Here is a 22,285-nt window from a genome sequence, read left to right as displayed (position 1 = left end):
TAACAGAGGCAGAGGTAGTTTTCAAAGAGTGGAACCTCAACATCAACCCTACCAAGACCGAGTGGACCCATCTATACCAAGAAGAGGCTGTTGCAAGAAGAGGTGAGGAACGATGGAGGTCCACCGGTTGCTTGGTTCACTGTACGGAGTCACAGAAGACCTCAAGCGCCGGCGCCAACAAGCCGCAGCTGCCTTCAACACACTTGTCAACCTGTGGATGCGGAGACAAGCTATCTCTGAAGCAACCCGCCTGAGGTTGTTTGATGCATTTGTGCTATCTATTTTGACCTACAACTGTGGCGTGTGGGTGCTTTCATCCCGGGATGCTACAGCAATGGATGCGTTCCACAGAAAGCAGCTCCGCCGTCTATTAGGGATATCTTACCCGGAAATTATCACCAACACAGACCTATATACCCGCTGCAATGCCGAGCCAATATCCGTACTAAGCAGAAGAGCACGGTGGAAACTGTTTGGTCATATTCTACGCCTCCCTGAAGCAACTCCAGCGCAGGTGAGCATGACAGCGTATTTCCAGCGACAGAATCGGGGCTGGCTCGGACGCCCGCGCATCACCCTACCAGTGGTGATAGACAACGAGTTAGCCAAGGCAACGTCCATGCGTCTCCGGAGTCTGAAGGACCTGGAGACACTGCGTTTGGTGGCTCGGAACAGGCAATCATTCAACGATATAATCGCACAGGTCACATTGTAGAGTGCAGATCACCTAGTGCTTTCAACAATAATAACGTACTTCCACATTATGGGAATTTGGTATAACCCCACACCCGTCATTGTTGAATATTGGATAATAGCGTGGATTTCCCCAACAATATATTTTCATTTTTTGTTATCCTCTCCCATGCCGTTGTACATAAGCGGCTTGCCGCGGATATGTCAATACTACTACTATACTAGTAAAAAAATACACCCATACACTGGTGGAAAAACAATTTCTCTTATTGACCACAGACCAACATCGTGACGATGAGAATGAAAGATGTCAAACAACAACAACAAAGAAGCAACAACTGTGTGGAACCAGCAGCCTATGTTAAAACTCTAGCCATACATGTAAGTGCAAACAACAAACTGCAGTTTTCACTACGGTATATTTACACCTGGGTATTGAATATGCACACTACAAGACTCGTGACAAATATTGCCTGGGTTATTCATGATAGAACTCTACGTTCCGTCCTTGACATGAAACGTTCGTATGTATCGTTAGAGTTTTATCACTTCAGTTCAGTATTATTGGTTTCATGCTCTTTAACTCTTCAAGAGAGGCATGTCCATTATTTATCCCAAGCACTCGAGCAAGCGGTGGAGTTGCTCCTGCCTCTCTAGCTTCTTCTCAATTTGAAAGAATCTCCTCATGACGATTGCCACGAATCTTGACACTGCAGATGGGCAAAGACACACTAGACAGGTCTTTGCAGGTACTTTTTTTCAGTTAAAGGGGAAGTATACCCTAAAATCAAATTTTCACCAGTTGTAGTCTTCGAGGTGCAGAGTCGAATGGTCTTGGTCCGAGGAAGCTGCGACGCTCCCTTCCTTCTTTTTTCCCAATCGAACCCGCGCACTTCCACCGAAACTGGGTGACTGCGCCCTACTAGATGGGGATTTGTATGCAAAATCTCACTAAAAGTGCTATGTCGTTCTTATAAAAGCACGGATGACCGCGATTGGCCCATGTGTTGTAGTCTTTTGGACGCTGAGTCGACTGGTTTTGGTTCGAAAAGGCTGCGATGCAGCGTTCCTCCTTTATTCCCAATCGAACATGGTTGAACAAGCGGTCACATGCTCCTGCGTACACCAGTCACCTGGTCACCGTGCCTGTAGGGTACAACTTACTAGCCTGTTTGACCTTTTTTGGGTGCAGTCCTGTCACTCGAGTTGAACTCGAATTGAACCTTGGTGTGAAAGTTGTCGCCTGCTGGCTGGCTCGTGGCAGAAAGTGCGAGCTCAACGTGGGGAGCAACCAACTTTCCTTTGCAATCGGGTTATTCAGGGTTGCTTAGGTCTATAAAAATAATCACGAAACATAATTATTGGAGGTCAAAAACCATTTTCAGTTCGATTTTGCTGAAATCTTTAGGGTCGCATCGTCATGAGAGTACGCAATCCACCCCCGAACAATTTGCTGACGTTCAGTAATTCCTCAAGCCTCTGAATGTGCCGATTCAGGATTGCCTGAACCTCGGTCGATTTACTTGCATCAATCTCTTTCATGGCTTTCATGGCATGCCATGGAAGGCCGAGAAAGTGATCACGACTCATCTCCCGGCAGTTTGTGCACAAACCAGTCCCTCAAAAAATCCATCACGAAGCTTTTGTTAGCGGAGGAAGTAGTAGAAAAATAATCGCCATGGAGCCAATTTGTTGCAAAATGTAAAAATTCAAAGCCTTTTGGCAGCCTATCGCATCGGGGTTTGGAATAGGAGATTCGTCTCTTTACACACAAACCTGCACTTTATAACCAAGAAAAATCTGCTTAGAAATCTGCCGCGACATGCTCTGATATTATACATGTAGGTATTACTGACATGAATACCTTTAGCCGCGAATAGAAGAACGGGTTGAAGGCCATTTATGCGGCCATACATGACGTAGACCCCTACATGTATCCTTTTCTGGAAATCGCCACCGTTCGAGAGATTTTGAATGGTCCAAATCCCTCTGAAAGTGCCCCTACTCTGATTGAGCACCATCCTGTGAAAAAGTGGCACCCCCCCCCCCCCCCTACTCATTTGTCGATTTTTGTGTTTTTCATGCCATTCAACAAAAATCCAGTCGATAGTCAGTAGCAGAGGGTTCACAAAAACAACACTTGCCCGGGGGGGGGGGGGGGGGGGTGAAATCAGGGATTCGCCCCGGTATGTTGCATTTCGCATGGCAAGACATTTAGAAAATGGAAAATGAGTAACAGGGTAACTGTTGCCCCGTCCCCGCCCTCCAACTATTGAATTGGCATAGAACCCTGCTATGTATTGCATCAAAAAGACCCTGAACATCTTTCAGTGCTGGCGACCAGTTCTGAGAGCCTTGTCAATCATCTTGATCATCATTATCACCATAGTAATTATGTACCTTGCGGAGAGACCTTGTGCAGATCACATCGCATCTTCCACCTCACCAAGTCTTCCAGCCTTTTTGCAAGCAGTTTGAACAAGTCCTAGGCAAGCACAAACAGGGCACAATACTCCAGCTGGATGTATGCAGCCATAAAATTACACCATTCACAATGATTCACACTGTGACTTGTCACGAGCGAACATGTGGCAAAGAAGAAAAAAAACTGAGATCCTTGAAATCGCACTGCAAAAGCGCTGCCGCTTGAGAATTGCACACAACAATTTTTTGGAGTGGAGGTCTTCACAAACCAAAGCAATGGTAACAAATATACGACCACGTCGATTGTATATCACGCATGTCATGTCGCTGGCATCCAAATTATATCATAAAGGAACTTTGACCAATGCATACTGGTGAGACGTGAGATCTTTCTCGGCTTGCCATGCCAGTAACAACAAAGAAGTAAAGTTAGCATATCCGCCATGGCAGTGGAGTGCAAAATTTCACACTCGAATGCCGCTATTGCCGTGAACAGACTTTGTAGGACCAGTTTGTAGGACCACTTCCAAAACACGTGGGCTCCATCTTCACACCCTTTGCAACGATCAGATAAAAGGTGGAGTACAGGGAATGAATCACGTTTGTATACGCTAGAAGCACTGGCCTACCAAACCACTGAGACCAGGGTCTAGGCAAGCTATCACAAAAATACAGTTACCAGTAAATACATGCGACACAGAGCACCACACATCATTCCTGGTAACTAATTGTTTCATGCCCCCCCCCCCCCCCCCCCGTAGGCAATCAACAGACAACTAAGTCTGCAGATACCACTATACAAGTTCAAATTCTCATGAACGAAATGCCCGTGGACAACTGCATGGCTTGATAGTGTGGCTTGGCCTGCTCTGCAGCTGACATCTAGGAAGCACGGAATATTGAACTAGCACCAGGACAGTACCGGTAGACATTTGAAAGAATTGTCTGAGGCGCGAGGGCTCGGATATCCAAGACGGCAATAGGCGTGGGCAAGCATAGCATGCTGACCTTCCGTCTCTGTGTTTGCTATTCTGTTTCGTTACCTTTCGAACTCTGAACTCTATGTTCCTCGATATCGGCGCACTCCCTTAAGCTGAGCATGCATCATCACAAACTACTGCACACTCACTAAGGTGGTCGTGTGGCATTCTACAATTATGGTAACAGTTTAAACTAAATCCACGGTTTACGCGAGACTCGGCTAGAGGCCGAGTTTTCCGCAAAACAGTTGCATGACTTGTAATAGTGTAATAGTTAGGCTTAAAAATTATGGCCAGAAGTAATCATAGTTAATTCAGCCATTTCCCCGGATGGTCAACATTCAACGCACGCTTTCCGTCCACTTTCTGGTCGTGTAATATCACTTAATGTGCTTAGAACAGCACTTGGCAAGCTACAACTTGCACACAAAATTCACGGTTCGCGCGAGACTCGGTTGGAGGGCTGAGTTTTCCGCATCCACAGCAACGCCACCACCCTCTAAGATCAACGGGCGGATTCAGCTAACAAGCGGTGGGAGGCGAGTAGAAAAGACCCACCACAAAGTAGTCAAAGACCGAAAATCCTATTCACTGCATCCAGGCTTCCCTCGTGCCAGGCCACGGGTTCCCAATTAACCGTGGGTCGCACCACGGGCGGAAAAAACCCTTCCGCTTCCAAGCAGGACTTGAACCGGGTACCCTCTGTTCCTCAATCACAGTCTTAGACCACATCCCCAGAGATGCTGTGTAGGATAAAGTAGGCACAAGACTTTCCACTACTTCAGTACAACACCGCACATCCTAACGAAGACAGTTTGGGGAATGTCATTATACCGAAAAACACTGAGCAGTTGAATAGCAGGTCTTTCTAAAATTACACTCCTTTGATCATTTTGAGTTGCTTTCCATCACTTCTTTTCAAAGCACCCAGAGCTAGCTCACAGCGATTTTCTTGCATGCACTGAATCCCAGGGCCAGCTCATCGCAGGCATTTCCTTGCATAGACTGAAAGCAAGGAGCGCGGAAAGCAACATCGAAGCATTTGATTGGAACAAGCCTCCTATTTCCCCCAATTACTACACGATGATCCTTATTCAAGTGTGTACCTACATGTATATTGACCGTGATAATGGGCCAGGCCCGGAAAACTGGTGCATTACACATTGATTCGAATCGCAGTAAATGGACCTGTCGGATCACTGGACTCGTAATCTCGTGCTGTCCGGGCTGTCACAACCCTCACTAATAAAGTCACTTGACTCTCACAACAGACACGATGGAACAGGACTCAGACAAGGAGAAAGGTATTATTCGGAAGGACTTATTGCAAGAACAAACACATCATTCGAGCAGAGGAAAACAAACTACAACTTGTCTCCACTTGCGAAACATAAAACTAACAACAGCACTGGCTACACTATCAGTACATGTATGAATAAGGGCAGGTTGCATGCACATATGGATGAAAGTACTGCTCACGGTTCACATGGTTCAGGTCGTGCGAGCCGCGAGCACGCGCGTGTGCCCGAAACGCGTATGCACAGATGGTGACATGAGACAAGACATAACTCAGTGTCGCGACCTATTAATACATGTAGTAATATTACTAATCGTATGATGGAAGAAGGTGGAGGACCGAACATACCTCCCTCTCGAACGAAAAGAAACTTCTATGAGTGAGAATCTATTTCACACACAGATTTATGTGAGAAGATGAAAGCAAAGTATGAGCGGAACACACATTACTGATCACTCGGTGATGTCACCAATGGTCATGCCGGTGTTGACGCTGCGAATGGCGTTTGCGGGTGAAGCGTCGGGTACCTCCAGCGGCACAAGGCGGCCAACTGAACGACGGTAGATCTTGCCGTTGATCTTGATGTCCACGACGCGCACTACACCATCTTCACCGGGGTACGTAGCTTGCACTCTCCCGAGTGGCCAGCGGGCTCGTGGCGTGTGCTCCTCAAGCACAATCATGACATCACCTACTTTGACATTCTGCTCGCCGCGGTGCCATTTGGAGCGCACATTCAGCTTCGGCACAACTTCCTTGAGCCACCTGCTCCACACGTCACGTGTCAGCCGCTGAACATACTTCCAACGGCGATGTGGGTGTACCACTCGTTCTGCATCAGCAACATCTTCCAGGGCAGCAGAGACATCTTGATGGCCAACAAGAAAGTGCAGCGGTGTCAGGGGGGCCGGGTCATCAGCATCGCTTGAAACGACAGTCAGCGGACGCGAATTCAGCAACGCTTCGGCTTGAATTAGCGCTGTCTGGAGCTCCTCATCAGTCAAGTCGGCACGGTACAACACGGACTGGAGAGCCTTCTTCATTGCCTTGACCAGGCACTCAAAATAGCCACCAAAATGGGGCGACAACGGTGGGTTGAAACGCCATTTGATGCCTTGTGTAGCGAGTCGCTGGCCTGCTTGCTCACTAGCTTGACTCCAAGCCTCCCTCAGCTCTCGCTCGGCGGCAACAAAGTTTGTTCCGTTGTCCGAAAGAATCTCTGTAGGAGTTCCGCGGCGCTTGCAGAAGCGAGTGAAGCATAGGAGGAAGCCGTCCACATCCAAAGAGTTGACAACTTCCAGATGGCAGGCGCCTGTCTGCAGACATTTGAACACGCATACATACCGCTTCAGCTGGGTACGACCTCTGCCCTGCCGAGTGTGGAACGGGCCGGCAAAGTCAATACCAACGCGAGAGAAGGTTTGCAGTGGTGGTGCTGTGCGGAAGACAGGAAGCTGGCCCATGACTGGATTGGCTGTCCTAGCCCAGGTTCTGCGACACTTCACGCAAGCATGGCGGTGGGAACGCACAGCCATCTTGCCACGAACAATCCAAAACTTGTCGGCCAGATTGGAGAGGAGGTGGTTGGGCCCGACTGAGTGGCGACAGCGGTCATCCTCGCGTCCAATCACCAGCTGGGTGACGCGGTGCCTTGGGGGCAGGATGGTGGGACTCCTCAGCTCGCCAGGGAGATGGTGGGACGTCTGTAGTCGACCACCGACCCGCATGACTGGGATGCCGTGAGACTGATCCATGGTAGGTCGCAGCTGCACCAACGCATCCGAACCCAGCAGCTCCTTGTTGCCCAGGACACGTTTGAACACTTCTGGATACGCATCTTGCTGAGCCTGACTGATCCAGAGACGCTCCGCTTGTTGCAGCTCCTCTGCCGAGAGTTCGTTGATGACAAGCGTCCCAGTCTTTGTAGCCACAGTGACCTGCTGTTGACTGCTATCCGCTGGCTGTGGTTTACGGCGCGCACGGCGAGCAAACCTACGGCACCAGCCTGTGATGCGAATCAGCTTGTCCAGCGATGAGTACCGGGCTGGACCAAGATCAGTGGGTGCTGCAGCAGTAGAACTTCCGACGAAGCTAGCACACATGGATTTCTTTGTCAGTCCTGGCAGCTCCTGGGGAACGACAATCTGCTTTGCTGGCCATTCAGATTCCGGAGCAGCAAGAAACGCAGGGCCATGCCACCAGACTTCATTGATCGCGAGCTGCGCAGCAGAGAGACCGCGAGTGGCTTGGTCGGCAGGATTCCGTTTACCAGGTACGTGCTGCCAGTGCCGGCTACTGGTGGTTTCCTGAATCTCCGAGATCCGGTTCCCAACCTCAACCTTGAACTTGCGGCTTGGAGATCTCACCCAGTAAAGAACATTCATAGAATCCGTCCAGAAGAACCGGCGGGCCGATGGAATGCTTAGAGCAACGCCGACATTGGCACCCAGCCGACCGCCAAGCACAGCGGCTTGAAGCTCTAGCATGGGTATGGACTTGCGACGGACCGGGGAGGGTCGGGCCTTTGCCATGGCGAGTGTCACTCTGTTGACGCCATCAGTCTGCGGTGATAGCACGTACGTCACAGCGGCATAAGCGGCATCGGATGCATCGCAGAACGTGTGCAACTGCAGCTCTCCCCTGCTGTCGGCAGTCTTGAAGCTTCGTTCAATGTTGAGAGAGCTGAGGTCTTCAAACTCGCTGAACCACCGCTTCCACTTCACAGCTTGTTCGTGGCCAAGAGGATCGTCCCATCCCAACCCGCTGATGCAGCTCTGCTGGAAGTTCACCTTTGCTCGGATCGTAAATGGGCTGAGCTGGCCACGCGGATCAAACAGCTGCGCCATGGAGCTGAGCACACCTCGCCGGGTGTACTCTACGTCGACCGGCTCTGGGTAGCGGAACGTGAACTGGTCTTGCGCCGCAACCCATGTGACCCCCAGAGTCTTCGGAGACGCAGGTGGCTGCTCGTGAGAGACAATGTCACGGGTATTTGTCACAGCGCGGTGTTCAACAGGAATGGACTGCAGCACTGCGGGGGAGTTGGTGATCCATTTCCGAATATGGAAACCTCCTCGTGCCAAAGTGTGCTGCAGATCAGCTCGCACAGAGATTGCCAGTTGCTCAGTTGGTTGGGAGTTGAGCAGATCATCGACGTAGAAGCTGTGGTCGATAGCTTCCTTAGCAGCAGGCACCGCCGTCGAACAGCACTCCTCTGCCACTTGTTTGAGCGCCCTGCCAGCCAGGTATGGCGAGGCTTTGATGCCAAATACCAGCCGCAGGAACTCAAAGGTGTCGATGGTGCCCGGTGACGACTGCCACAAGAATCGATGATACTTGCGGTCTTCAGGAGCGAGTTGAACCTGAAGGAACATCTCTGTAATGTCACCGGCGATCGCAATGGGCTCGAGACAGAAGCGCAGCAGGACATGAACAAGGTTGTTCATCAGATTAGGCCCTGCATGCATCAGGTCATTGATCGAATATCCGTTGCACTTGGCAGCTGCATCGAAAACAACTCGAACTTTGGTTGTCGTCTTGTCATCCCGTACCACAGGGAAGTGGGGAAGGTGCCACTGGTCAGGGATGGAGAGATCAGCCGCTTCGGAGACGCGTCGAATGTATCCTTTTTCCAGGTACGCCTGCAGCACTTTCGTATACTGCAGCTTGATTGACGGCCGCTTGTCAAGTGCCCTTTGCAGAGACTCCAGACGGTGCAAAGCGAGATGTTTGTTGGACTGGACACTCGGCTTGGTGCCACCCTTCCACGGAATGGCAACCTGGAATCGGCAGTCGCTGTAACTCAAGCTGCGGGATGTGACGGCCTCGGCTTGCTTCTCCGCAGGGCTCAGGTACTCCGTGGTTGTAGGCTGCATACCAACAGCCTCTAGGCTCCAGAACTTCTCCACCATTTGGTCGAGTTGAGCTGTGCTGGATACGGAGGCGCCATGCAGTGTGAATGCCTGCGGTGCAGTAGCGTCGATTGGCGTCGGGCCAAAGCAGATCCACCCCAGCGGTGTAAGCCGAGCAATCGGACCTCCCTCACTGCCACTCCGCTCCTCATACGCAGTGTGAAGGCTGGCAGCGTTCAATCCGATCAGTAGGTCGATGCTCTGACCAGCTGAGTCGGGGAACTGTATGTCCTGGAGGTGGGACCAGTGCTTCTTCTCTGCATTCCAGTCGACTGGTGGCAGGTTGACCGTGACTGCTGGCAGTACCCAGGCATCAAGCACAGTGACGCTCGGAGTGTCACCATCAGTGCGGCACACGCTGACGCTGACCTGTTGTCTCAGCCCAGTCACCTTGCCGCCGCCGATGACTGCCGTTTCCACTTGTGACTTCGGGCCTTCAAGTTCCAGCTTGTGAGCTGCATCCTCTGTTATGTAGCTGCAAGACGATCCGGAGTCAAGCAGCACAGTGGCCTTCATCTTCTTGCCATGTTCGCCGATGACGTCGGCCTGCAACACCATGAATGCGGCAGTGGTACCACAGCCATGCGTACTGAGGCTGTTCTCGTTCACCGCAGCAGAGTTGCCAATGGAGCCAGCTCCAGTACGGCTGGCTGTGGACGAGGAAGAATGGTTGGTGACAGACCTCTGAGCTGGCGAGGGTCGCCCGCGCCTCGCACCTGTCTGGCCCTTCATCTCAGCATGCAGCAAACCATGATGCCGCTTGTTGCACTTACTGCAGGTGTCTTTGCTGCAGCTAGCGGCCCAGTGACCAGATGACAGGCAACACGCACACAGCTCGAGCAACCTCACCAAATCCCAACGCTTGCTAGTTGACAATGCCTTGAAGCTGCTGCATTCGGCTAGGGTGTGCTGCCCACTGCACTTCTTGCAAGACGCCTTGGCACCGCTGCTGACGGCGTCATGAGTCCCAACAAATGTACGGTGCGTGGCCGTGGATCGTTCCCTGGTAGCCTGACTGCTGATGTCTTTGGGGCGTTCAGTGGGAATCCTGTCGGCTGCCCGCTTCAGAGTGCGGACGTGCTCCACCAGCCATGCAGAGAACGTGAAGACGTCATTGACCTGGCCATGCCTCTCGAAATACTTTACCAAGAGACGCTTGGGTACCTTCTCGGACGCCATTATGTACAGCTCTACTCCAGGACTCACACCACTTGCTCGGAGGTTGGCGACAGTGGTACGGAGCTTGATGGCGTACCGTTGCAGCCCACTCAAGTCTGCGTCACTGGTAATACGTGCTTGACTCACTACATCCCGAATCTGGTGCTCTATTAGCCTGTCGCTACCACCATACCAAGCATCGAGCTCGGTCCATACATGGCTGTAGGCGTCCGGGCCATCCAGAATCCCTCTCACAATCTCCGCAGCACGGCCTCCATCCACTGCCTCACGCAGCCTCGCGAGTTTGTGATCGCTCGTGTACCGGGGATTTTCATGGATGACGCGGATGAACCTTTGGCGCCACGGAATGTAGTCCTGGTCCAGTCCGCTGAACTTAGGCAGTTCCATGGGCTTCACAGTTTGCTCTATTACTACCGGCATGGTGGGCGGCTTGTAGGATGGTGGAAGCTGTGTCGACTGAACAGTTACTGGTGCTGTTACAGGCAGGGTCACTGCTGGCCTACTTATGGGCTTGAACGATGAGGCCGATGGATTGAGCTGTCCAGCTGCTGGATTGAAAATTGGCAGTTTTGAAACAATAGGTGCAACTGTCTGCGGCTGTGGCTGCTGCAGCAGCGCAGGCTGCAGTGGTGGCATCGCCTGGGTGCATGCTTGCTGGCCTGACCAATAACTTGGAAAAGGCACAGTGTTGCTAACTGTGGCTACCGATTGATGCACTGTTGGTAGCTGCATGGTGGCTGTGGGTGCGGACATTAGCACTGGTGGAGCACAGGGAGCTGCCACTGGCACAGGTACTGACGGTACACTGCCACTGTTCACAGCAGAAACTAATACTTGATGCTGTTGAGCAACTTGCACAGCACTCACACTTTGTGTACCCACACCCAGAGCCAGTTGAGGTGCCCTGGACCTGGTGGTCACACTTGCTTGACTTCTACTAGTAGTAGTACCAGCCAACTTACTGGATGCAGTGAGTGTACCCAATACACTACCTGGCCTATTGACTTGTAGAGGTGACAAAGAAGGGGTTGTCCTACCAAGCACAGGCATTGATCTTCTGCCACTCATAATAGCAAGACTAGAACTTACAGTCTGCATGGCTGGGTGCCCAGCACCACTTGATGAATGACCAGCATTGCCAGCAGGCACGCCATCCAGACTGCTTTCATGGACTTCAGCAGCACTTGCAGTGACAGGACTCTTGTTGCTCATCTGCAACGAAGTGTGACCAATGGCACCAGGGATATCAGAATTCGGCGCACGCTCTGCTACCATCAACATTTGTTCCATGGCATCCAAGTCCAGGGTGCCTCTCGAGTTTGACCTGGAACTGCTTCTGCCAACACCAACGGAGGGACTACGTGTTGAAGCCTGCATCCTTTCCTCACGCTCTACGTATGAGCTTACATCGGAGAGGAAGGATCGCTGCGTCCTGTACGCCCTGTCCCAACCATCTAGTTTGAGCAGTTCCCGGTCGTCATCTCTTGACTCCAAGATTTCCCTGTGTCTGGTAACCAGCTCCCGAATCTCTTGATCTAGTTGCTCAGCTTCTTGTAAATCTCTAGCTAGGTACCGCAGACTTGGTGCTCTTTTAGCAAACTCCCGCTGCAACTCGCCAGCCACTCTTGTGAAACTGCTTTTCAATTTGCTTCGATCTCTCACGAGCTTCTCGAGAACCGAAACATCACTCGAATTTCTTGTCTCTCCGAGCGTGTTCTCAGCGGCGGCGGCAGCAGCAGCTTCCTCACGAGGAGAAGCAACGCTCGCTCCGTCGTCCACTTCTGATGTCTGATGTTCCGATGTGTCCATACCTGACGAATCGCAACAGGATCCGGCTCGAAGGACCAGAATGTCGGATCACTGGACTCGTAATCTCGTGCTGTCCGGGCTGTCACAACCCTCACTAATAAAGTCACTTGACTCTCACAACAGACACGATGGAACAGGACTCAGACAAGGAGAAAGGTATTATTCGGAAGGACTTATTGCAAGAACAAACACATCATTCGAGCAGAGGAAAACAAACTACAACTTGTCTCCACTTGCGAAACATAAAACTAACAACAGCACTGGCTACACTATCAGTACATGTATGAATAAGGGCAGGTTGCATGCAAATATGGATGAAAGTACTGCTCACGGTTCACATGGTTCAGGTCGTGCGAGCCGCGAGCACGCGCGTGTGCCCGAAACGCGTATGCACAGATGGTGACATGAGACAAGACATAACTCAGTGTCGCGACCTATTAACCCTTTATGGACGGACTGTACGAGTTTCGATCTAATAAGATCGAAACTTCGTAACTTCGTAACTCCATTGTTTCTTGAGCAAATTCCACAATCGAAGGGTCTACGTGGTAGCGGGAACTCCAAGCTGTCCAATGCAACAATCGCCGAAGAGTTACAATGTCGGACGCCAGAGATATCGCACGCCGTATTCTTACCTCGGCAAATTCAAATTTTTGATCAATCATTTCGCCATTTTGGGGGGAAATCCCTTTTCGTGTGCTCTTTGAGCGACTCAGCACATGATTATGACGTAGCCGGCTGAAGTTTGAATCGTCTCAAACAGATTTGAGCGTTCTGCGATGAAGGAGAGTGGAATGGCGTTGATGGGACGAATTTGCTTGCATATCAGGCTTGGAGACGACTTTGCTGTGTTACCGCGCCTGATTTGTGGCGGCTGGATAATGGAGATTGGTACCCTGGCGTTGCTCTCGTCAAGAGCTTTCCAATGAGCCCTTGATTGTGAAAATCAAGTGAAGGACACCAAAGTTTTGACATGGTAAAGTTGAAAATTGTACTGACATTTTGTAATTCTGGTGCGTACTGTGCTAGTAATCCGTCCATAAAGGGTTAATACATGTAGTAATATTACTAATCGTATGATGGAAGAAGGTGGAGGACCGAACAGGACCATTATTGGAGTGAGGAAGCGCAAATTCATACATGCGTGCACTGACCTTGTGGAGAATCTGCTTCTTCCACCAATACTTGCTGAGGTCTTTATTCAAGGAGACCTTTACCGAGACGCTCTCCCATTGATTGCGCTGCTTCATGCGTCTGCGTTCCCTACGCTGCGCTTCGTGCATCGCACCAGGCTGAGTTGAAGCAATGCTCCCTTCCGTCTCTTCAGACTCTTGGCTCTGTTCACCATTGTGTTCTGCCGATGAGCGCACAGAGGACAGTGACTTTGTCATGGACTGAATTTCTGTGGCATCTTTCTGGAAGTAGTGCGCCGGTGAACCTGGCATGGTGAGTTCGCTTACCGCCCACGTAGGCACGGGTTGTCCTGTGGTGCTGTTGGTGGTTTCCTGTGTGCCGGCATTGGAGTAGCCTGCAAACACAGCACTAGTGCATTTGGCCGCCGTCCGTGGATCGACGAGCGTTGCATTCCGGCTGCCACTGATGCGTTTACCAGTACGGGGCCCTTGGACATGACTGCATGCAGGCGAGTGTCCCACGCGGCTCCAATGGCTGTGTGACATGGTACTAGTGCGTTCAGCAGAAACATTCAAGTACCCCGGCTCTGAAGCCAACTGTTGGGCCATAATATCCTTGCTCATCACTGGTGCACCAGATTTTGCGTCTCTCTGCATTTCCACCTTCACACCCACCTCCTGTTCAACCTCCAGTTCCACATCTTGTACGTTCGAGTGATGCGTTGATGGTGGCCTCATTGACACCGGTGGAGTGGACCATCTCCTGTGTGGTTTCAGCCTTGCATGCGGCGGCGGCGGCGGTGGTGGTGGTGTTGGTGGTAGTGGAGGTTGCTGCACAAAAGGGATAGGTGGAGGCAGCAGGCCTTCACCCCCATATACACTACATAATCCAGCTGATGCTGGGCTCTGCATGGGACCTGTTACCTGTGCTAAAGTACCATGCTGGGGCTGCTGCTGCGGCTGCTGCTGCTGCTGCTGAAGCTGCTGCTGGGGCTGCTGCTGCGGCTGCTGCTGCTGCTGAAGCTGCTGCTGGGGCTGCTGCTGCGGCTGCTGCTGCTGCTGCTGAAGCTGCTGCTGGGGCTGCTGCTGCGGCTGCTGCTGAAGCTGCTGCTGGGGCTGCTGCTGCGGCTGCTGCTGCTGCTGAAGCTGCTGCTGGGGCTGCTGCTGCGGCTGCTGCTGCTGCTGCTGCTGGGGCTGCTGCTGCAGCTGAAGCTGCTGCTGGGGCTGTTGCTGCTGAAGCTGCTGCTGGGGCTGATGATGTTGAAGCTGCTGCTGGGGCTGCTGCTGCTGCTGAAGCTGCTGCGGAGCAATTGCAGCATAATACGGTACCCGAGTCGGCACAATGAGTGCCGGTGGCATGGGGAGCAAGTATTGGACTCCAGGCTGAGGACTGAGCACATGTTTCAAAAAGAACATCCACACAGACAAACACAGACACACACACACACATCGACATGAACCCATACCAAAGAAGAGAAGGTGAGTGCCATCGAACAGAATATATGCTACATTCCAAGGCTGCGTGGAATGGTGGCTTGTGACGATGCCGGACCAGTTAGACCATTGGGCAGTACGGTCATCTCATCACAATTCGACAACGCAAAGCAACAACCACCCAACTTAGGAGGCTCCATTGTATCGAGGATAAGATATGAAAAGGAAGCTTCACAAGAACGACTCGATGATTAAAACAAACAGTAGCGCACTTTTTTGAAGGCAATGATGGGCACACTACACACACTGCAGTTCACGTACACACTGCAAAAAATTTAATGGACTTGCAATGTTACGTTTATTATGTATATAATTATTTTATCCGTTCCGACTTCTTAGTGAAGGACAAACCATGAGCAACTTTTGCTAGAACTTTGGTCGTGCTTTTCAACTTTTTAACCACTGATAGCGTCTTGTATGTACCGATAGTCTTATATTTTTAAAAGTTAGGTTGCCAAAAAATTCCAAGTGTCCCGTGCGCATTATATACCGCATGTCATCAAAATACAAAATTTAGGCCCGAAAAGAGACGAGTGGCTTAGATCCTGGTGCGACTAAAGCTTTGTTCATAAACTAGCACGGTTACGTGGAGGGATCAGGCATTTCCAGAAAACTGCAGGGCTTATTTTGTCGGATACGCCGACTTCAAGATCCCCCAGGACCGGCGGGCACGACAGAGTCGACTGACGGCACTGGACGTGAGATTCATCGTGGCCTACGGCCCAACCAACCCGACGGCCACTGCTAACCCTGCTCTCCGAGACGAATTCTACCAAACGCTTTCACGAGCATGGAAGACTCAGAGCAGTAGAACGCTCAAAATCTGCGCCGGAGATTTCAACAGCAAAGTTGGTTCAACTCCCAGCGCTTGTGTCGGCCAATACAGCAAAGGAGTTAGAAACGAGAATGGCGCTGCGCTGGTGGAGTGGGCTGCTTCTCAACAACTCCTGCTGGCAAACACTGTATTCCGATATTCAATGCGTTACAGGACTACCTGGACAGGCCATGTCAAGGTCAAGGGAACAGGCCAAACAAAGAAAATCTACAACATGATTGACTACGTGCTGCTCCCTACGCACCTGCGTCCGCAGCTGATTAGGGCACGCTCGTATGGAGGGACACAGCTTGCCAGTGATCATAAGCTCGTTATTGCCGATCTGGAGACAAGCCGCTTGTTCAGAGCATACGATGCAAAATCTACAAAAAGTATGGAGAAACCTCTTGCTGTGGCGGAGCTTGCGAATCCTGAAAAGAGCCTCAAATACCGAGAAAACCTAAAGCTGAAGCTCCAATCCTCTCTACTGTTCTCTAGTGTGGCAGACAGCATTCCCGTTGCGGATTTCTGGAAATCTACAACCAACCTAATGAGGGAGTCAGCCAAAGAGGTTGTTGGACACATGAGACGCTCAAATCGTGGCACTCTGATAAAAGAAAGTGCGGAAATTCAAGAACTATCCCGTGAGCAAAGTCGGCTCAGGGTTCTGATCGACTCTGGGCCGAGCAACGCAGCAGAGCTAAAGAAAGCAAGAAATCAAGTTCTCCATAAAATCAGAAACACCCAGCTTTCAGAAGCCAATGATCGCCTCGACAAAATTGCTGAACAAATCGATAACGCTCCTGATTCGGTGAAGATGTTTCAGGGAGCGAAGGCCCTGAAACGGAAGTCTGCAGATAGTTCGGTGAAGGTTGAGTCTACCGACGGTGAAGTTCTTGCCCAGAGCCAGGAAAAAGCGGACATAATCGCGGCGCACTTTCGACAGCAGTTCTATTCTGCGCTGATATCAACAGTCGAACGCCCAACGCCCCATAAGCTGGAGGTTCCCGTGGCCATTGCTGAGGTGAGCCGAGCCCTTCAGCGGTTGAAGAACCAAAAGGCTTGTGGAGAGGACCTGGTACATGGAGAGCTGCTGAAATATGGCGCAGAATATACCGGTCCTATAGTTGCAGATCTCCTGAATACCAGCATCACCCGAGGCCTAGACTTCTCGAGCGTCGTCGGCCCAGGCGTCCTAATCCCGTTGGCCAAACCAAACAAACCCCGCGGTCCACTAACGAGTTTGAGACCGATAGTCCTACTCAATACAATAAGGAAAGTATTCTCACTCGTGATACTGGCACGGATATCAACAGCAGTGTCAGAATTTCTGGGACCCACCTCGTCGGGATTTCGAGCTGCAAGGGGAACGAGTGATGTCGTGTTCACCCAACGTTGGTTATCGGCCAAGTCACAGAGGTACGTGTGGGAGTGTCATGCCTTGGGGCTAGACATGTCAAAGGCATTTGACACCATCAACAGAGCCAAGCTCCTGGATGTTATGAGCTCGTTCCTTGGCCACGATGAAGTCCACATGATACAGCATCTTCTGTATGGCACCACCATATCTGTTCGTATGTGCAGCTCCACTTCCAAGGCATTCCATACCACCATCGGCACGCCCCAGGGGGACAGTCTAAGTCCCGTGCTGTTCGTCTGTTACCTTGAAGCCGCCCTGCAAGAATGTCGCCCAAGACTCCCACAGCGACCTATAACTGATGGAGGCATCCCTCCAGAAACCGGGTACGCTGATGACATAACGTTCTACTCTACCAGTAAACCTTGGCTCGAGGAATCACTACCCATCATATCCTCGACACTGCAGTCTTGGAACCTTAAAGTAAATGAGCAAAAAACGGAATGGGTGCACTTTACGTCAGGCGATTCATCCTGGCGGAGCATCAGGCAGCTTGGCTCTCTTATGGGGGGCGCTGAGGATATCGACAGGCGGATTTCGCTGGCATCCCAGGCATACGGTAGTATGTTCAGCCTCTGGCTGCGGCGCAAGCATGTGTCAGAAAGGTCCAGGCTCAAGCTGTACAGCTTGCTTGTGCTGCCCGTCCTCCTTTACAACTGTGAGACTTGGGGAGTAACCCAGGCAGTCTTTCAGCGACTGGACTGTTTTCACCGCCGACAGCTCAGAAACCTGGTGGGAGTGCGATATCCAGACAGAATTACGAATGATGATCTGTATTCCAGATGTGACTCGCAGCCACTGTCGGAGCTTGTTGCCAAGTGACGCCGTAGCCTCACTGGCCATGTGCTGAGGATGAGTGAGCAGTCACCCCCTTGCCTTGCGATGTCCTGCTATTTTCAAGCGGGGTCACGTGGACGAAGGGGCCGTCCCGCGGCTACTCTCCCTACCACCATCATGAAGGACCTGGCAGGGCACGACATTCCTTTGAAGAATGCCAGCGACCTAGAAGGAGCACGAGCATTTGCTGCAGACAAGTCGAAATGGAGATCAGACATTGTTTATGGATGAGTTTTTTGTTGACTGGAGACAGAAGCGGACTTGGCTTAATTTCAGTGTATTCTCATGCATTGTTCTTTGGCCTTTGTACGCGTGCTGTGGTATTATTATTATTATTTTGTCATGTAAACGGTCCAGCGAGCGACCCGTATTTTTTGATTTTGCCTCGTGAACCTGAAAGGATGTTGCCGTGGACAGTGGGTCTTTTTGGTTCCTTTTTGGCATTTTTTCTTTGCATTTTTCGTTAAGTGGAAGGTCCTAGCCGATCCTTCACCTTCTCGAAACTAAGTGAAAATCGGAAAGGCAGTAGAAGCGTGAACCGGCACTTCTTGATCCAAATTTCATCATACACGAACATTTACCACTGCGCTCATGTGCGATGTGAAAGTGATAATGCGCGGAAAACTCGCAGTCACTCACCTGAACTCAGCTGTCATGTAAACGGTTGAAATATAAGCCCAAGGCGAATAAGCCCGGGCATATTTTTCTCATGTAAACGGCACCTGAGTGACTGCATGTACGGTAATGCCTGAAAAAAAATAGGAAAATTGAAAAATTTATAACATCCCTATTCTTGTTTTGCTGTCGTCAAGGCGGTAGATGGTGTCGTATTACCCTCGACCGTACCTGTCCCGTACCTGTCCCGTACCTGTCCCGTACCGTACCGTACAATCAAAGACGGCTGGCCACAATGCATATTCAAATAGGGCTTTCAAATACAAGATCATAACGTGAAGCAACTTGGAAGAATTAGTATGTATGGGAAGTGTATCGGGGGTCCGGGGATGCATGCAGGACGATAGTGCGGGTTCGAATCCCAGGTTGTGGCTAAAACAAAAAATAGAAATTTAAAAGAATTTATAACATCCCTATGCTTTTTTTGTCTAGGTCATCAAGGCAAAAAAGCATAGCGTAGGGCCCTGAGCTTCCAAGCTCGCTCGTTCCCGTAGCTATGCAGGAAGACGTTACTTCAGTAATGTCTGGCGCTAGCCAGGGTCCACACATTTGGTGTTTGTTCCTTTGTTTGTGTCACGCCTGGCGTTATCCCGTACCTGTCCCGTACCGTACCATCAAAGACAGCTGGCCACAAACAGCTGGCCACAATAATCAAAATAGGGCTTTTAAACGCAAGATCATAACGTGAAGCAACTTGGAAGAATGCGAAGTCTATCAGGAATGCATGTAGGGTGATAGTGCGGGTTCGAATCCCAGGTTATGCCTTAACAAAATAGGAGAATTGAAAAATGTATAACATCCCTATACTTTTTTGCCTAGGTCATCAAGGCGGTAGACGGTGTCGTATGATTCTCGACCGTACCGTACCGTACCATCAAAGGCGGCTGGCCACAATATTCAAATAGGGCTTTCAAATGCAAGATCATAACGTGAAGCAACTTGAAAGAATTGTGTTATTTTTCGTTGGCTAAGCGTAGCGAATGAAACGAAAAATGTATTTTTTGCCATCATTTGCACCATAGTTACGGCACCAGGATTGCGTCAGCTGGTTTTTTCTCAATTTTCTCAAACTTTTCTCTTCATCGTGGTCTTTCTCTTTCCTTGTAGTTGCCCAACCGCCCTCTCCTTTATTCTCACTTCTGGATAGGTCATACAGGCTACGTTTTGTTCATTTATCAAATGGGGATATTGTAACCGGTTTTCCCTCAGGGTTGTGCCCCCGCCGGGGTCCTGGCGTTTTTTCCGCCAGCTTCGGCCTGGTTAATTATCGGGCGACCCCATTCACCACAGTGGTTCACTTTTTGCATCATGTTGGTCTAGTACAAACGTTTACATGTATATGTGCGAGGTGGCATGCCCTTTTTCTTGCTCATGTATACACTACGCTAAGTTCTTCCATCTTCCACTGTGAGTGGACAAACACCACACTATTATCGTGAGTGAACAAAGACCACACTACTACTGTGATCTGTATCTTTCTGTTGTGTGTGGATGTGTCTGCGGTGTACGCAGAGGCCAGCTAGCTGGCAAAAAAGTATGTATGCGAAGTGTATCGGGGGATGCATGCAGGGCGATAGTGCGGGTTCGAATCCCAGGTTATGTCGTGAAAAAAATAGGAGAAATTTATAACTCTGATGTTGAGCCAATAATAAATGTAGAAAGGAAGAGGACATATGGATACGAGTTAAGAGTAACTCTCCATCACTGTAACCAGATACTATATACAGTCAGAAAGTGCAACTACTAGGCACAAAGCTGACAAAGTACTGAGACATTCGACGTCCTGAAACCTAGCTTTAGCACATCTCCGTAGCGCTAAACGACAGTCTTCCAACTCGGAAGGTTCAAGGTTATGGAAAGACCAAAGAGGGGAAGGTAAGCGCAACGAAAACGAGCACAAGCTACAGTCCCAACGGGACAAAGGGAGATGTGTTGAAGCTAGATGTCAGGACGTCGAATGTCTCAGTACTTTGTCAGCTTTGTGCCTAGTTGTTGCACTTTCTGACTGTATATAGTATCTGGTTACAGTGATCGAGAAATTTATAAGAATTTATAACATCCGGTTATATCCCTATGCATTTTTTTGCCTAGGTCATCAAGGCAAAAAAAGCATAGCGTAGGGCCCTGAGCTTCCAAGCTCTCTCGTTATTATTATTCACACATATCCGCCGGATGAGTATGCGTGGCCCATGCACCATGGGGACCCACGAATACAAACCAGCATATGTTACGTCAGCAATACAAGCAAGCAAGCAAAGATGAATGAGAGCCTAGGCAGCGAAAACAAAGCGCAGAGAGATGAGGACACAGGCAACGAAAACAGTTCCAAAGCGTAGCCAGGGATTGTATGTGTGCATATGGGTACGACAGTTAATACGGCTAGTGCAGCCGTGGACAGCGAAGCAGCACGGAAAATACGAAAGTGCCACAGCAGCAGCCAAGAGTGTGCAAACACTAAAAAAAGCAGATCAGTCCATGAATTTGTTAAATTATTGTCGTCATCCGTAGACGTTTCCGGCGAGAATGCAAACGTGCACACATAGACATTTCCGCGAGAATGCATACGTGCACACAACTAGGCACCTGATACACACTGAGAAATGAACATGTTGGAATCTCTATTTCGGCACGTTCCATACGCACTGCACCAAAAACTCCAAAAACCAGCAAAATGAATAATAATACGCACAGATGTGTGGTTCCACTCCGACATGTACATGCAAGTCAGTTTGACTGGAGCAGTCAAAATAATAAGTACCCGAAGACGACCCACGCTCTAACATAAAATACGGCTCGTGAAAGCCTGAACACGCGTTTGCATTTGGCCCGTTTGGGCACGCATGAAACGCAAGCGTACCGCAAGGACGGGCCAGGTAGCTATCACCGGAACACAGCCTGGCACTGTGGCAGTGCAGTTTTGGTGACGAGAGATTACCATCGTTACGATGAGGCATTTTTCCTGTACAGATGCAAACGGCAAAATCCACGCGCTACTCTTTCACATCACTGAGTTTGTAACTGTTTGAGTTTGACACGGTGATTTTGTATCGGTAACAACTCAGCGAAAACTGTTGGCATTCTTTCGTTTTACGTTTGTCTGCGGAAAAGGCAAAAACTGAGAATGACAAGAATTACCAGAATGCACTCACTGTAATGGTTGATATTGCTGCCATGCTGCAGGTCCAGGAAAACTAGCATTTGTCAATTCCGCAGCTTGAACCCGTCCGCTTGCCCGGCCGCTCATGTTTGCTGCCGTCTCCATAGCTCGCTCGGCCTTCCTGAACTGGCGGTATAACTTCCTCTTTCCCATTCCGATTAGCGACTACTACACGGAAATTGTGCAGTCGCCTTCAAAGGCCGTTCAGGCTGTTTTCGTCAAGACTGACCCTTGTGTAAACATACAGATGTATTTGAGCGATTGTTCTGGAAAAAAACAAAACAATCTTCTTGGTTTTTCAAGAAACCGGCGTGAGGTAGTGTGTATGCGCGCGCCGCAAGCGGCCCAAGCGTAGATGGTGAAGGTGAGATATTCGAGGCGGGACACGTTTTTGCTACTGTCACTGTACCATGCTGTACTGACTGTGGACTGCACCCGTTCTGGCTTCAGGCAATCCGGGCGCCT

At 50.3% G+C, this 22,285-nt stretch overlaps 1 protein-coding gene across 1 annotated transcript; it reads right to left on the bottom strand.

Annotated features, from left to right (window-relative positions):
• Window positions 1-936: 936 nt before the first annotated feature.
• LOC135810026 (bromodomain-containing protein DDB_G0280777-like) lies at window positions 937-22,106 on the bottom strand. Its single transcript, XM_065323491.1, has 4 exons — window positions 21,813-22,106; window positions 13,448-14,816; window positions 3,094-3,178; window positions 937-1,403 (listed from the first exon to the last, which is right to left on the bottom strand). Exons 1-4 carry the CDS (start codon window positions 21,971-21,973, stop codon window positions 1,303-1,305), a joined length of 1,716 nt encoding a protein of 571 aa, XP_065179563.1. The 5' UTR covers window positions 21,974-22,106; the 3' UTR covers window positions 937-1,302.
• Between the last annotated feature and the right edge of the window lie 179 nt (window positions 22,107-22,285).

The sequence above is a fragment of the Sycon ciliatum genome, chromosome 2, assembly GCF_964019385.1.
Source record: "Sycon ciliatum chromosome 2, ocSycCili1.1, whole genome shotgun sequence".
NCBI lineage: Eukaryota > Metazoa > Porifera > Calcarea > Leucosolenida > Sycettidae > Sycon > Sycon ciliatum.
The sequence above is the reverse complement of the archived record's forward strand: the minus strand, read 5'-3'. Positions and strand labels throughout refer to the sequence as shown.